Source organism: Pecten maximus, chromosome 2, assembly GCF_902652985.1.
Source record: "Pecten maximus chromosome 2, xPecMax1.1, whole genome shotgun sequence".
In the NCBI taxonomy this organism is placed as follows: domain Eukaryota; kingdom Metazoa; phylum Mollusca; class Bivalvia; order Pectinida; family Pectinidae; genus Pecten; species Pecten maximus.
The window spans coordinates 32938812-32955748 of NC_047016.1; the positions used below are offsets into that span (position 1 = coordinate 32938812).

The following is a 16937-nucleotide window of genomic DNA, read 5'->3' on the forward strand; positions in this document are numbered from 1 at the left end:
TGGAGGACACCAAGTACTAGTGTAGTATACATACTCAGTATAGTGGTAGTGAGGACACCAAGTACTAGTGTAGTATACATACTCAGTATAGTGGTAGTGAGGACACCAAGTACTAGTGTAGTATACATACTCAGTAATAGTGGTAGTGAGGACACCAAGTACTAGTGTAGTATACATACTCAGTATAGTGGTAGTGAGGACACCAAGTACTAGTGTAGTATACATACTCAGTATAGTGGTAGTGAGGACACCAAGTACTAGTGTAGTATACATACTCAGTATAGTGGTAGTGAGGACACCAAGTACTAGTGTAGTATACATACTCAGTATAGTGGTAGTGAGGACACCAAGTACTAGTGTAGTATACATACTCAGTATAGTGGTAGTGAGGACACCAAGTACTAGTGTAGTATACATACTCAGTATAGTGGTAGTGAGGACACCAAGTACTAGTGTAGTATACATACTCAGTATAGTGGTAGTGAGGACACCAAGTACTAGTGTAGTATACATACTCAGTATAGTGGTAGTGAGGACACCAAGTACTAGTGTAGTATACATACTCAGTATAGTGGTAGTGAGGACACCAAGTACTAGTGTAGTATACATACTCAGTATAGTGGTAGTGAGGACACCAAGTACTAGTGTAGTATACATACTCAGTATAGTGGTAGTGAGGACACCAAGTACTAGTGTAGTATACATACTCCGTATAGTGGTAGTGAGGACACCAAGTACTAGTGTAGTATACATACTCAGTATAGTGGTAGTGAGGACACCAAGTACTAGTGTAGTATACATACTCAGTATAGTGGTAGTGAGGACACCAAGTACTAGTGTAGTATACATACTCAGTATAGTGGTAGTGAGGACACCAAGTACTAGTGTAGTATACATACTCAGTATAGTGGTAGTGAGGACACCAAGTACTAGTGTAGTATACATACTCAGTATAGTGGTAGTGAGGACACCAAGTACTAGTGTAGTATACATACTCAGTATAGTGGTAGTGAGGACACCAAGTACTAGTGTAGTATACATACTCAGTATAGTGGTAGTGAGGACACCAAGTACTAGTGTAGTATACATACTCAGTATAGTGGTAGTGAGGACACCAAGTACTAGTGTAGTATACATACTCAGTATAGTGGTAGTGAGGACACCAAGTACTAGTGTAGTATACATACTCAGTATAGTGGTAGTGAGGACACCAAGTACTAGTGTAGTATACATACTCAGTATAGTGGTAGTGAGGACACCAAGTACTAGTGTAGTATACATACTCAGTATAGTGGTAGTGAGGACACCAAGTACTAGTGTAGTATACATACTCAGTATAGTGGTAGTGAGGACACCAAGTACTAGTGTAGTATACATACTCAGTATAGTGGTAGTGAGGACACCAAGTACTAGTGTAGTATACATACTCAGTATAGTGGTAGTGAGGACACCAAGTACTAGTGTAGTATACATACTCAGTATAGTGGTAGTGAGGACACCAAGTACTAGTGTAGTATACATACTCAGTATAGTGGTAGTGAGGACACCAAGTACTAGTGTAGTATACATACTCAGTGTAGTGGTAGTGAGGACACCAAGTACTAGTGTAGTATACATACTCAGTGTAGTGGTAGTGAGGACACCAAGTACTAGTGTAGTATACATACTCAGTATAGTGGTAGTGAGGACACCAAGTACTAGTGTAGTATACATACTCAGTATAGTGGTAGTGAGGACACCAAGTACTAGTGTAGTATACATACTCAGTGTAGTGGTATAGTGAGGACACCAAGTTACTAGTTGTAGTATACATACTCAGTATAGTGAGGACACCAAGTACTAGTGTAGTATACATACTCAGTGTAGTGGTAGTGAGGACACCAAGTACTAGTGTAGTATACATACTCCGTATAGTGGTAGTGAGGACACCAAGTACTAGTGTAGTATACATACTCCGTATAGTGGTAGTGAGGACACTTGAGATGTGTATAGTAACACCTGAAATGTAACACCAAATAGATCTATACCAATGCCTGTGTATAGTTACTTCAAATAGATCTATACCAATGCCTGTGTATAGTTACACCAAATAGATCTATACCAATGCCTGTGTATAGTTACACCAAATAGATCTATAACAATATACCTGTGTATAGTTACACCAAATAGATCTATACCAATGCCTGTGTATAGTTACACCAAATAGATCTATACCAATGCCTGTGTATAGTTACACCAAATAGATCTATACCATTATGCCTGTGTATAGTAACACCAAATAGATCTATACCAATGCCTGTGTATAGTAACACCAAATAGATCTATAACATTGCCTGTGTATAGTAACACCAAATAGATCTATACCAATATACCTGTGTATAGTAACACCAAATAGATCTATACCAATATACCTGTGTACAGTAACACCAAATAGATCTATACCAATGCCTGTGTATAGTAACACCAAATAGATCTATAACAATATGCCTGTGTATAGTAACACCAAATAGATCTATAACATTGCCTGTGTAAAGTAACACCAAATAGATGTATACCATTATGCCTGTGTATAGTAACGCTGAGAAGTACATAGAAGGATTACAGTGCACCTCACTGATCTAATCAAATGAGTTGTAGCACACTGGAGCCGTATCGACCAAAATCAAGTCTCAGGACCCGTGACATTTTCTACCTAATTTGCTCAATTTGTCTCTAATGAATCTTTATATAAACCAGTAACTCTATGCAAAGGTCACCCTTTAAACAAAAATTCGGTAAGATTGACTGCTCCCCTTTTGGAAGCTTGGAAATATGAGTGTATACGGAAATAAATTTTAAAACACTGCCCCGAAATTGGCAGCCATTGATCAGGTTAGGAACTTATTCTGTCACTCGGGGGCGAGTTCATGTCACTTGTGTTCAGTCCTTACAGGATAATCATACAACAGCTCCAACATAGGTTTTTGCTGAATATAGTCTTGGAAATTGATATGGCGAGTATAGGTCACCTTTGTAGCTCAAGTTAGCCTAGTGGAAAAGAGAGTATAGTGTAAAAGTGGAGAGTCTAAAGGTCACCATATGACCTCAGGTTAGTGGGAATTTCTCTTTAGCCTAGAGAGATATATATTATATGTAGGTCACATCAGCTCAGGTAATGGGAATTTCCCTTTAGCCTAGTGGTAGGATGTACACTCAGAGAGGGAGTCGAGACCTCTAGTGGGACCCCCAGAACGTGAAAGGTGATTTTCACCGCTCTTTCCTATTAGAACTATGAACTTTACCCCCAATATTATATTATATACAGTTAGTAATGCATAGTAATTTTCAAATTTTATCTATCAGTTTTTTAAAGTAGATGTTTATTTCAAATAAGAAATTGAATTAATATTTGAAGTTGCTCTCCTCTAATATTTAATTGTATTCAAGACCAGTTGCTGGCATTATTCTGAAAAATGCTTCTCCAACATGTTGACACTTTGTACAAAACGTAATTGTTCTATGTTGAATGAACAGAGTACTATTTCCATCCAAGAGAATTTTGAGCTTTAAGAAGCCCATGTCTTTCAAGTTTATCACAGACAAATTTTTACAATTAAGGAAAGAAAAGAACGAAGCCTCACATGCATATGGTTAGTTATGATGACCTCTATGCCATGATCTATTGGTACTTGTCACTAAATAACAAAACGTAATCTAAACTCATGTGCGGGTAATTCTTCTCATAGCTATTCTCATGTTTTAACAAGAGATCCAAGAGGGATCTTAATTGGTGCCCACCATTGAATGATCTTTATTAGCCCACCATCATCAGATGGTGGGCTATTCAAATCGCCCTGCGTCCGTGGTCCGTGCCTCCCTCCGTCCGTCCGTCCGTCCGTCCGTAAACAATTCTTGTTATCGCTATTTCTGAGAAAGTACTGAAGGGATCTTTCTCAAATTTCATATGTTGGTTTCCCTTGGTGCATAGTTATGCATATTGCATTTTGGGATTGATCGGAAAACAACATGGCCGACAGGCAGCCATCTTGGATTTTGACCATTGAAGTTTGTTATCGCTATTTCTGAGAAAGTACTGAAGGGATCTTTCTCAAATTTCATATGTAGGTTCCCCTTGGTGCCTTGTTATGCATATTGCATTTTGGGACCGATCGGAAAACAACCTAGCCGACAGGCAGCCATCTTGGATTTTGACAATTGAAGTTTGTTATCGCTATTTCTGAGAAAGTACTGAAGGGATCTTTCTCAAATTTCATATGTAGGTTCCCCTTGGTGCCTAGTTATGCATATTGCATTTTGGGATTGATCGGAAAACAACATGGCCGACAGGCAGCCATCTTGGATTTTGACAATTGAAGTTTGTTATCGCTATTTCTGAAAAAGTACTGAAGGGATCATTCTCAAATTTCATATGTAGGTTTCCCTTGGTGCCTAGTTATGCATATTGCATTTTGAGACCAATCAGAAAACAACATGGCCGACAGGCAGTCATCTTGGATTTTGACAATTGAAGTTTGTTATCGCTAATTCTCAGAAAGCACTGAAGGGATCTTCCTGAAATTTCATATGTAGGTTCCCCTTCATGCCTAGTTATGCATATTGCATTTTGAGACCAATCGGAAAACAACATGGCCGACAGGCAGCCATCTTGGATTTTGACAATTGAAGTTTGTTATCGCTATTTCTCAGAAAGTACTGAAGGAATCTTTCTCAAATTCCATATATAGGTTCCCCTTGGTGCCTAAATCTTAAATTTTATATATAGGTTTCCCTTGTTTGAAAAGTACTAGAGGTTTCTTCTGAATTTACACAGATTAGTAAGACTTAGAAGAAGAGAAAAGTAGAGAAAAGATCAATCTGACATGGAACCTATGAAGAACATTCAATGGTGGGCGCCAAGATCCCTCTGGGATCTCTTGTTAGTTCTGTCAGACTTCTCTCAACTTTTCCCTTCTTTCTTCTTTTTCTCTTAATAATCTGGTAACAAGAACAAGTAGAAACTACATGTGAAGTTTGAGAAATATCCTTTCAAAATCCAAGATGGCCACAAGTCAGCCATTTTGTTTTCCTGATCAAAGACCTTTAAAAGGTCTAAATTAAATTGGCACAACTAGGGACCAATTGTAACATACACATGAAGTTTGAGGAAAATCCCTCCAGTACTTTTCAAGAAATAGTGATAACAATGATTGTTAACGGACAGACAGACGACAGACCACGGATGCAGGGTGATTTGAATAGCTCACCATCTGATCATGGTGGGCTAAAAATGTACTTCATTCACCATACCTGGGTATATAATTTTCAATTCAGAACCAAAAAAAATTCTGATGTAGCTTTCCCCATGTTTTTGGTGTACTGCACCAGTTTTACTGATCATATATATATATTTCACTAAGTCTTTCCCTTTGAGTGAACTACACTATACAAGTATCCTCACTAAACCATCCTTAATTTGTACTCCAGTCATTTCCTCTACATACAATTTTGGTATATTGTAGGAGTGCTTCTCGGGATAAACCCTTACTTATAGATGCTTTCCCCATATACTCAGTGGAATCATTAGCGATGATTTGATAATACTATCATCCATAAAAACCTAGCTCCTTGTTGTTAGTGATAATGGGTGTCGGGTTTTGCAGTTCTGCGTGTACAACCTTGTTTGATTACCCAATATAGGAACAAACATGGCTGCCAATTTATCAGGGGAACGTGCCAAAACTATGATTTCACATAGAATCTTTTGATAAAAAAGGCCATTTAACAAAAGAGCTCAGGAAACAGAGAATGTTTCTTGTTATATAGATGATTGTTACTATATATAGCTCAGCAGCTGATCCTGCCTTTACCCATCTGACCTGATCCTCACATCACTAGAGAGGTTTTTTAAAGACATTAATCAATATCAGGGGGAAGGGATCAGTATCACCAGACAAAATGGCCTGTTTATCAGACCAGGCATTTCCGAGTCATTCTACGATACTTTGGTTGATACGATTCTCATCAGTGTAATCTGTAGCGAGTGACCGCTCACCCTATCATAGAATTCTGACGGCTGTCAGTCTGGCTCTCTGTGATACCTGAGTGACCAGATACTGATGGGAGACTGTCCAGTGTCCACCCAATCTTTCTGTGATACCTGAGTGACCAAATACTAATGCAAAACTGACCACAGCGTCCAGTCATTCTGTTACTATGATACCAGAGTGACCAATTACTAATGTGACACTGACCAACATATCTAGAATCCCTGTGATTTCTCTCCATGACCGTACTGACCAGTGTCTGTTTACTTTGCTCCCTGTCATACCAATACCTGAGTGACCAAACAATATAATATCAATCAGCGATGTCCAGTCGTCCGACACCCTACTGGTGACCACATAATCCAGTATTTCATTACAGATCATATATACTCTCCTATTATAGCCATTTTGTCTATTCTATTGTGTCATACTGTATTACACCCTTTAATATCATATAACACAGGTAGAGTAACACCACAGCGATGTAATGATCAACTTTAACCAATTGTCCTGGTGCTAAATAACATGTCATCCAACTAAACTGGCCTTGCATTCAAAGTCTTCCAGTATTATAGGGGAAAGACCCCATGCACGCTTCCATCCGGGCCAACAAGCTTGATTGATATAAGTTGATATAACTGTTTCGCAATTGTTGTAAAATAAATAAAGTTTATATATGAAGTGGAAAAAATTTGAGATTTTTAACATAGGTATAATCTAGCTATGACTTGTATAAATGTAATATGGAATTTATCAAAAAATGATTGGATTGTGTCCCATAAAAGTTAATAAATTCATTATTACACTTATATGAGTGCAAGATCCTCTATATTATGAGCATAAAATAGTATTTTAACTTAACATTCGGGTGCAAAATTTTAAGTTGATCATGTAGTATATCATCACTGCTTGCTTGACGATTTAAAAAAAAATCAATTTTAAATGAAAATTATTATATATATATAAAAAAAAAAAAAAACAACAGCAAAAAACATCACATTTAATATGTCATAAAATATAAACAGATTAAACAATGATTATGCTATATTTCATTGTAAAATCCTTAACAATTATAACAGTATATTGGAGATGATCGATGCCCAAACAGCCAATCAGAAACAGGTTTCCCCTAATGAAGGTCAAAGGTTAAGATAGGTCATAGTGATCATACATAAAATATTGGACATGACTCTGAATTAATGGGAAACAGATTTTTTTTTCTATTTATGAAGGCCAAAGGTCAAAATATATCGGTCACAGTCACCTACTTCTGGTAAGCAACACACTGCATTACCAAGACCCACAGACAATAATCATATCGCAGGATGGAACAATTGATGCACATTTGATGACTATGTGACATGCTGCACAGTTCTTGAATCAAAATTCATAAAATATTGAAATGTAGAAATAATTTAAAAACATCAGGTTAATAAAATGCAACTTAGAAACCATAACTCTATCTCATCATAAAAAACATTGTAAGGTTCATAGAAAACACATAGTTCCAAACAAGATTGATAGAGGGATCTCAATGTCATCCACCATTGAATGATCTTTATTAGGGTCTATATAAGACTGATTTTTCTCTAATTGTTTTACCTTTCCTATTTTCCAAATTGAATGAGCACAACTAACAGGCAGAGGGGAACCTGTATTACAAGTTTGAGAAATGTCCTTCCAGTACTTCTCAAATAGATATAACAAAGATTGTTAACAGATAGACGGACCATGAACAATGGAAATCTGATGCTGGTGGTCTGAAAATACTAAAATAAGCAAAGAATAATTACTATTTCAATAAGAGGCCCATGGGCTTTAAAGGCCTCCAGAGTTCTGAAATACATACCGATAGTTGATGTTTTTGCTTTTAAAATAAGAATTTAACACATTTTACGAGTAAGACCTTGAAGGTAGGTCAAGGTTATTCGATTCAACAAACTTTTCAGTCTGTTATCAAAGCATGCTGCTGTCCCAATATTATAACCCTGGGCCTCTTTGTTATTGAGAAGTCATTTAAAGAGTTTAGCACATCATGTTCATTAATTTGAAAACATTTGGAAGCCCTTCATTCCAGTATGTAACTAGCACAATATCATGACTATGGGTCTTTAAGTAATTAAGAAGAAGTCATTTAAAGATTCTAACACATTTTACAAACTTGATAGCTCTTCATCTTTATCATGATCTTGGTTGTTTTGAAGTCATTTAAAAAAAATTCTATATAAATTTGAACCCCTGAGACCTTGAAAGTAAATTAAATGGATTTAACTATGTAACCTTTACTATCCCAGCAAGCTACTGGCCCAATATCATGGCCCTCGGTCTCATGGCTATTGAGAAGAAGGTATTTAAAGATATTAACACATTTGACCATTGTGACCTCGAAAATAGGTCAAGGTCAATCATTTTAAGTAACTTTGTAACACTTCATCCCAGCAAGATACTGTCCCAAAATCATGGCCCTGGTCCTTTTGTTACAGAAAAGTTGTTTCAAGATTTTATCACATTTGACCCCATAACCTTAGGTCAAGGTAATTCATTTGAACAAACATTGCAGTCCTTTATCCCAGTATGCTACTGACCCAATATCATGCCCATGGACCTCTTGGTTATTGAAGTCAAAAATGGTAATTGTTTATGACACACAACAGACGACACTGGACTAAGAGTGATTGCAATAGGTCACTTGAACCTTCTTCTCAGGTGACCTAAACATTGTTCATGTTAGCTCAGGAAAACACATCCATAAATCATGATTACAAAATTTATCATGTTTCAAAGAGATCTGTCAAAACCTGAGGGAGGAGATCTCTGTAAAAGATTTGAAATTGTAATAAACGAAGTGCATAACTTTTTTCTAAGGTTGAATCAAAATGCCGCTCAGGAAAACAATGAGAAACAATCAAAATGCCGCTCAGGAAAACAATGAGAAACAATGTAATACTGTACAAAGTATGCAGTGGATAAACTGCTATTGCAAACAATTTTGCCATATTAAGATCATTAATCAAGGACAAAAAGAAGAAATAGCAAAATAAGGAACATTTTACAAGATTTCTCAAGATACTGAATTATGATGCAAAAATTAATAGTCATGATAAAACTACAGTGATTCAGGGGTTAGTGGATATGCATGAATATATCATACACGTTTCTTCAAAGAATGGCTATAGTTAACCAATACACAGTCAGGAAAGATATTTTATTGTTTTCACAAAATAATGATGAGGGGTCAAGTTTCCAATCATGACTGCAAAGTTAAGATTGCTTTGTCAACTGATAAAGTTCAGGATTGATAGCTTATGCGATTTCTCCACTCAGATTCCCTAAATACAGGTGTAATTTGTTCAATTCCCAACAGACTGATGCACGGAAAATTTTAATTTAAACATAAAACAATCATTAAAGCAATCTTTGTTAAACATTTCATTTAATTAATTAAAACAGAATTAAAAATGTGAAAAAGTTATCAAATTACTTTATTCATTAGCATTATAGCCCCCCCAACAAAAGTCCCATTCCTTGGCATCAGGAAAACTTGTTCATCATGAAAATAATATGCTGATGGTAGAAAATAATATTTTGCCCATAAAGAGAAGCCAAATGATGGGTGACAAGGCGCTCTTCTCAACACTGGCAACATGTAACTTGATTTTCAGTGTTGAGAATAGATTTTATTGCCTTAAAACCACTCCGAAGCGGAACGACATGTGGAGTATAACGATGCTGTGTTGATACCGGAGTGGCTTCCATCATGTCTCCAACCCTCTACACACAAATAAATTAGATTACGGCTGTGCAGACAGGTCGACAAAGCTAACACTAAGTTTTCTTGACGTCCAAATATGAGCTTAAGAACTTCCGTCTTCTTACAAGAAGCAATCTACAAGCATGCGACCACTTCTCAGATGAAAAAGACCTTGATTGTCCATGTTCCCATACTGCACGCAACAATGTCGGCTCACTTGAAATTTTTTCCTCCCCTCCTCAGCAAACCAATACCTTACTTAATAACAGAGGTGAGAGCTATGGCATTGGTATTCGACTCATACAACAAAATGATGATGAAGTTGAAACATCATTTCTATTGGAAAATACACAAGGGCACAATCCCACACTTGTGCAGACATTGGCATAGGATATCAGTGTGAAGTGAAAGTGAAGAGTCTAGAGTCACCCTACTACCTCCAACTGGTCAGAATTAGCCTAGTGGCAGGGCATACTCTCAAGAGCAAGAGGTTGATAGGTCAGGCCCTAGTTTAAGTATACTATTGATTACAGTTTGGTGTCATTGACCAGTGTAAGCTCAGAGAGGTATTGTTGAAGCAAATTACTCAGTTGTAGTTGTCTTGTGGGTGGTAAGGAGGCTGGGGCAAATGCTTAGCGAAGGATCTGCCTGAGAAGAGTAAAAGTTGAAAGATGATAAAGCCAATTTCTCATAGCTATAATTGTCAGAACTGACGGCAACTGTGAAAGTTTAAAGAAGAGAAGTGCCTTTAGTCTAGTGTTAGCTAGGACACTCATTTAACTCTGTCATTCAAACATCTACTAAATGTTGGATTGCACTTGACTTAAGGATACTCAAATTAAGTTGATCAGGATTTATACCCGTGCAACACCTGTACATTAGTAACAACACCTATATCAAACAATAGCTGATTACTATATGTCAACAAAACCAGGTAACATTACACATATATAACAAACCTTTCTGTCATAAAGCTTGGTGTCTATCTTGCGCAGGTCAATAGCATCTTGCATGGAGGCCCTCCTGGGGCGATGTGAAGGCAAGGGAGGCAACCCATCGGATCCTGTTACTATGCCAACCCGCTCGTTAGAGAAGGTGAAGGTCATCTCACGAAGACCCGTCAGTGATCCAGGAGTCACTGGACCAGAACTAGGATCTGTAATGAATACAAGCGAGTTATGATCATAGATATAAAGTTAGGATTGTCAAATTACTAGGATCAACCATATATAGTATGTATCTAGTTTACATATCTAGTAAGTTCTTAATCTTCATTAATTAAATATAAGAAAGGATACTCTTTCGGCATTAAGACAATAGTATGTTGTAAATGATGCAAAAAGGTTATCCTCATTTTGTCTTTCATGACAGCAGGTGGAATGCCGAGGATTGTCACAATTTTTCCAACAGGAATTAAGAAGGAAAACGTCCTCATGGACATGATAATCATTGACGACTTCGGTGAGGAATTTGTCACATAAAGTTAGCAACACGGGCTAGAGCTTTGAGAGCATTCTAATTTACAATGAGCAACTCCATATTCTACAAAAATATTTCATTTGGCACGATTGATAGTTTGCCCAATCACAATTCGATGGAATACTGTTTAGCTTTGCAACATTTTTACAAATTGTGTCGAGATAAGGAAACCATTTGGAAAGGTACCATTGTGGCAAAGCGCTTATCGCAGAATGTAAACATTTAAATATTTAACGAAAACTCATTGAGATGTTCACTCGACTCCGAGGAGCACTTACACAATACCATTTGTGAGATGTTTCCAATAACTAAGGCAAAAGGTCTGATAATTGATGTGCCCCTCAGCCTGATAAAGTAATTTTTCCCTGATAGGTATGTAAATAATTAAATCTCAACTAATATGTCTCTGCCTGTATGATTGATGGACACATACATTTACAGCAATAAATCACTAAAAAAAATAACGAGATTTATATTGAAGTAAAAACTTTCTACTTAACATCTTAAATTGCACAAAACAAAATAACAAAACACAGGAAATGGAAATAGTGGTCAAATAATCAAACATAGAAGACAGCTTCCTCAGTAGTGATAAACTCAATTTAGAGAGTAACTATAATCCTAAATTTCTGATTCTGGTCAGGCACAGTTCAGGTCAAGGTCACAAAAAGGATACAGGTCAAGTGAACTTTAGGTTCCCGTAATGTTGTCAGGTCTCCTATAGACATCACTGAAGTTGATTTCTACTTTTATTCTGTTCACACGCCAAGCTCATAATTGCATGATTGCAAGGGTAAGTGAAAAATTTCTCCCTGTCGTATCTGTTTTATTAGATCTTACATGGATACCACTGCAGCAAATTTGATGGTCAGTTTTTAGTAACTAAGTGACGGCCTGTTTGTGCATGTTTTATGTAGTCCGTCCACGTAGCACCTATTAAGTACACAAGGGGCCTATTACTGTGTGGTCACACCCTCTACCTAGTGATGATGAAGATACTCCCCTGGTGGAAATCAGGTTGTACCGGCGCCATGTCAAGTTCAGCTCTTTCTTGTCTCTATAATCAGTCAGATCTGATCAACCTTTGCTTACATGATGGCTGGTCGTGCATCAAGCCATCATGGTAGATCTCAATGTTTTATCAAATCACCAAGATTCCATTAATAATAAATTGTTACAGCATCTGTCGTCTTGGACAGTTAGTCATCACACATGTAGGACCACTGGACAATGATCAGTACTATAGCTACACATGATATTGCTTATCTTTGCCAATAACAGCTCAGTAGGTACTTGAGATGTTAACCTTTGGTGACAGTACTGTAGTATAAGGTACTTGAGAGGTTGACAGTACTGTAGTGTAAGGTACTTGAGAAGTTGACCTTTGGTGACAGTATTGTAGTGTAAGGTACTTGAGAAGTTGACCTTTGGTGACAGTACTGTAGTATAAGGTACTAACATGTTGACCTTTGGTGACAGTACTGTAGTGTAAGGTACTTGGGATGTTGACCTTTGGTGACAGTACTGTAGTGTAAGGTACTTGAGATGTTGACCTTTGGTGACAGTACTGTAGTGTAAGGTACTTGAGATGTTGACCTTTGGTGACAGTACTGTAGTATAAGGTACTTGAGGTGTTGACCTTTGGTGACAGTACTGTAGTGTAAGGTACTTGAGATGTTGACCTTTGGTGGCAGTACTGTAGTGTAAGGTACTTGAGATGTTGACCTTTGGTGGCAGTACTGTAGTTTTAGGTACTTGAGATGTTGACCTTTGGCGACAGTACTGTAGTATAAGGTACTTGAGATGTTGACCTTTGGTGACAGTACTGTAGTATAAGGTACTAACATGTTGACCTTTGGTGACAGTACTGTAGTGTAAGGTACTTGAGATGTTGACCTTTGGTGACAGTACTGTAGTATAAGGTACTAACATGTTGACCTTTGGTGACAGTACTGTAGTGTAAGGTACTAACATGTTGACCTTTGGTGACAATACTGTAGTATAAGGTACTTGAGATGTTGACCTTTGGTGACAGTACTGTAGTGTAAGGTACTTGAGGTGTTGACCTTTGGTGACAGTACTGTAGTATAAGGTACTTGAGGTGTTGACCTTTGGTGACAGTACTGTAGTGTAAGGTACTTGAGATGTTGACCTTTGGTGGCAGTACTGTAGTGTAAGGTACTTGAGATGTTGACCTTTGGTGGCAGTACTGTAGTATAAGGTACTTGAGATGTTGACCTTTGGTGACAGTACTGTAGTTTTAGGTACTTGAGATGTTGACCTTTGGCGACAGTACTGTAGTATAAGGTACTTGAGATGTTGACCTTTGGTGACAGTACTGTAGTATAAGGTACTAACATGTTGACCTTTGGTGACAGTACTGTAGTGTAAGGTACTTGAGATGTTGACCTTTGGTGACAGTACTGTAGTGTAAGGTACTTGAGATGTTGACCTTTGGTGACAGTACTGTAGTATAAGGTACTAACATGTTGACCTTTGGTGACAGTACTGTAGTATAAGGTACTTGAGATGTTGACCTTTGGTGACAGTACTGTAGTATAAGGTACTTGAGATGTTGACCTTTGGTGACAGTACTGTAGTATAAGGTACTAACATGTTGACCTTTGGTGACAGTACTGTAGTATAAGGTACTTGAGAGGTTGACCTTTGGTGACAGTACTGTAGTGTAAGGTACTTGAGAGGTTGACCTTTGGTGACAGTACTGTAGTGTAAGGTACTTGAGATGTTGACCTTTGGTGACAGTACTGTAGTATAAGGTACTTGAGATGTTGACCTTTGGTGACAGTACTGTAGTATAAGGTACTTGAGATGTTGACCTTTGGTGACAGTGCTGTAGGAGATGTTGACCTTTGGTGACAGTACTGTAGTATAAGGAACTAACATGTTGACCTTTGGTGACAGTACTGTAGTGTAAGGTACTAACATGTTGACCTTTGGTGACAGTACTGTAGTGTAAGGTACTAACATGTTGACCTTTGGTGACAGTACTGTAGTATAAGGTACTTGAGGTGTTGACCTTTGGTGACAGTACTGTAGTGTAAGGTACTTGAGGTGTTGACCTTTGGTGACAGTACTGTAGTATAAGGTACTTGAGATGTTGACCTTTGGTGACAGTACTGTAGTGTAAGGTACTAACATGTTGACCTTTGGTGACAGTACTGTAGTGTAAGGTACTAACATGTTGACCTTTGGTGACAATACTGTAGTATAAGGTACTTGAGATGTTGACCTTTGGTGACAGTACTGTAGTGTAAGGTACTTGAGGTGTTGACCTTTGGTGACAGTACTGTAGTATAAGGTACTTGAGATGTTGACCTTTGGTGACAGTACTGTAGTGTAAGGTACTTGAGATGTTGACCTTTGGTGACAGTACTGTAGTATAAGATACTTGAGATGTTGACCTTTGGTGACAGTACTGTAGTATAAAGTACTTGAGGTGTTGACCTTTGGTGACAGTACTGTAGTATAAGGTACTTGAGAAGTTGACCTTTGGTGACAGTACTGTAGTGTAAGGTACTTGAGATGTTGACCTTTGGTGACAGTACTGTAGTTTTAGGTACTTGAGAAGTTGACCTTTGGTGACAGTACTGTAGTGTAAGGTACTTGAGATGTTGACCTTTGGTGACAGTACTGTAGTATAAGGTATTTGAGATGTTGACCTTTGGTGACAGTACTGTAGTTAAAGGTACTTGAGGCGTTGACCTTTGGTGACAGTACTGTAGTATAAGGTACTTGAGATATTGACCTTTGGCGACAGTACTGTAGTATAAGGTACTAGAGATATTGACCTTTGGCGACAGTACTGTAGTAAAAGGTACTTGAGATATTGACCTTTGGTGACAGTACTGTAGTATAAGGTACTAACATGTTGACCTTTGGTGACAGTACTGTAGTTTTAGGTACTTGAGATGTTGACCTTTGGTGACAGTACTGTAGTATAAGGTACTTGAGATGTTGACCTTTGGTGACAGTACTGTAGTATAAAGTACTTGAGGTGTTGACCTTTGGTGACAGTACTGTAGTATAAGGTACTTGAGGTGTTGACCTTTGGTGACAGTACTGTAGTATAAGGGACTTGAGGTGTTGACCTTTGGTGACAGTACAGTAGTATACGGTACTTGAGGTGTTGACCTTTGGTGACAGTACTATAGTATAAGGTACTGGAGATGTTGACCTTTGGTGACAGTACTGTAGTATAAGATACTTGAGATGTTGACCTTTGGTGACAGTACTGTAGTGTAAGGTACTTGAGATGTTGACCTTTGGTGACAGTACTGTAGTGTAAGGTACTTGAGATGTTGACCTTTGGTGACAGCTTTGTAGTTTTCTCATAAATAGAAACTTAACAAGTCAATTTCAAATTACTGCCTGAGGTTTTATGTAATCTGCTGTTTCTTCAGCATCTTAAATACATCTAATCAAATTCAAAAAATACAGAAGATCAAATCATTATTGTGTTGGAATGTTTTTTGCTGCTATGTTGCCATTTTCTTTTTCTTCTTCTTACAAAACATCACTCATAAATAGAGTAAGATGCTATTTTTGTGCAATGATTCAGATTAGAAATTGAAAAAGAAAATTAATTTTGTGGTAAACAATGGGAGGCTGAAGGGATAGTATCATAAACCTTAAAAAAAATCAATTCAAATGTATTTTGCTGCGATTTAAAATTTTGTAGGTCAGCTCAGTGACGTTAATGGCGATGTTATGTCTGTTGTACCTGATCAATAATTAACTGCGGCAGTCCACATCATCAATCTTGTTTAACTCATAGTTTATCATAAAATGTTATCAGAATTTAAAACTGTTACTGAATGAAGCTATGGATTTTCGTTTAGCACAGATAGCCCCTGTCAGCCTGACTACAGACTAGAAGGTGCGATTCTTTTGAGTTATCATATCTATGTCATCGTACTGGTGTTTTAATAGCACCATATTTTTATATCCTTACTAATAGGCTCTAAGTTTTATAATCTACCAAGATACTTGGGTTGGTTCATTTTGTTCATTTAAGGACGTGCCTGCTTTTGGAGGTGGAGGAAAGCCGGAGTACCAGGAGAAAAAACACCTCACGTAGGTTATGAACTCGCAACCCAGAGGTGGAGGGCTAGTGATAAAGTGTTGGGACACCTTAAACACTCAGCCACTGCGGCCCCCTCTAAAGTACATATAACTAAGCAATCAATGAGCATCTGTATCATAAATCGGGAAATTTGTTATACAATATTGCTGTTAAAAGAACATAAATGACATATAATATACAACAAGAAAATATCTAAGAAACAAATCCCCTCACTCCAATGCAACTATTTGTTCAAGAAGAGGGCAAAGATCACCTGTGGCCAAAGGCGATATTTGACCCTTTAACCTGACCAAAGACCATCAGAACTATAAGAACCAAATCTGTTGAAGGGTTCTCAAGATGTGTTATTGTTTCATAACAAGACAGACACAACAGGGACAGACAGGACAGACGAGGACAGACAGGGACAGATGAGGACAAATGAGGACAAATGAGGACAGACAGGGACAGATGAGGATAGACAGGGACATATAGGACAGATGAGGACAGACAGGGACAGACAGGGACATATACGATAGATAGGACTGACAAGGGACAGACAGGGACAATCAGGGACATATAGGACAGAAAGGACTGACAA

The 16937-nt window shown here is 37.7% G+C and overlaps 1 protein-coding gene across 1 annotated transcript in view; it reads right to left on the reverse strand.

The window, feature by feature from the left end:
• The window catches only part of LOC117321836 (synaptotagmin-B-like), a 116589-nt gene that overhangs the window by 23701 nt on the left and 75951 nt on the right, over positions 1 to 16937 (reverse strand). Inside the window, exon 2 of the mRNA XM_033876427.1 lies at positions 10734 to 10930. Coding sequence (XP_033732318.1) covers positions 10734 to 10930 — 197 coding nt within the window. The remainder of the gene's footprint in view (positions 1 to 10733; positions 10931 to 16937) is intronic.